Source organism: Atta colombica, unplaced genomic scaffold (genome assembly GCF_001594045.1).
Source record: "Atta colombica isolate Treedump-2 unplaced genomic scaffold, Acol1.0 scaffold51, whole genome shotgun sequence".
NCBI classification, from domain to species: domain Eukaryota; kingdom Metazoa; phylum Arthropoda; class Insecta; order Hymenoptera; family Formicidae; genus Atta; species Atta colombica.
In genome coordinates this window covers 663,092-663,403 of record NW_017259541.1, presented here as the reverse complement: position 1 = coordinate 663,403, position 312 = coordinate 663,092, and the positions used below count along the sequence as shown (strand labels likewise).

The window sequence follows — 312 nt, the reverse complement described above, 5'->3', positions numbered from 1 at the left end:
TATATATAAAATTTAATACATAATTTTCAGAAGAGGGCGAAGGTGAAGTAGTCTTGTTGAAAGGAGAAACAGTTTTAGTCGTAGGTGCGTCGCCCAGACGAGGCCATCTTATTGTAGAGCACAATAATACTACACTACATGTGCCGTATCAATTCATGGAATTGAAACCCTGTAATATTAATGTTTAATGGCATAATAATATTTATTTTGACTCCACTTTTAAAGACTTGAAAAAAGCTATTTATAATTTTGTTTCCTTTATACATGTATAATTTGGAAAAATTATATTTGATTAAAATTTCTTCATAAAAG

General features: G+C 29.2%; 1 protein-coding gene across 1 annotated transcript in view; it reads left to right on the top strand.

The window, feature by feature from the left end:
* LOC108691727 (unconventional myosin-IXb) overlaps positions 1 to 312 on the top strand; it is a 33,725-nt gene that overhangs the window by 19,222 nt on the left and 14,191 nt on the right. The window contains 1 exon segment of the mRNA XM_018199596.1: positions 31 to 84. Coding sequence (XP_018055085.1) covers positions 31 to 84 — 54 coding nt within the window.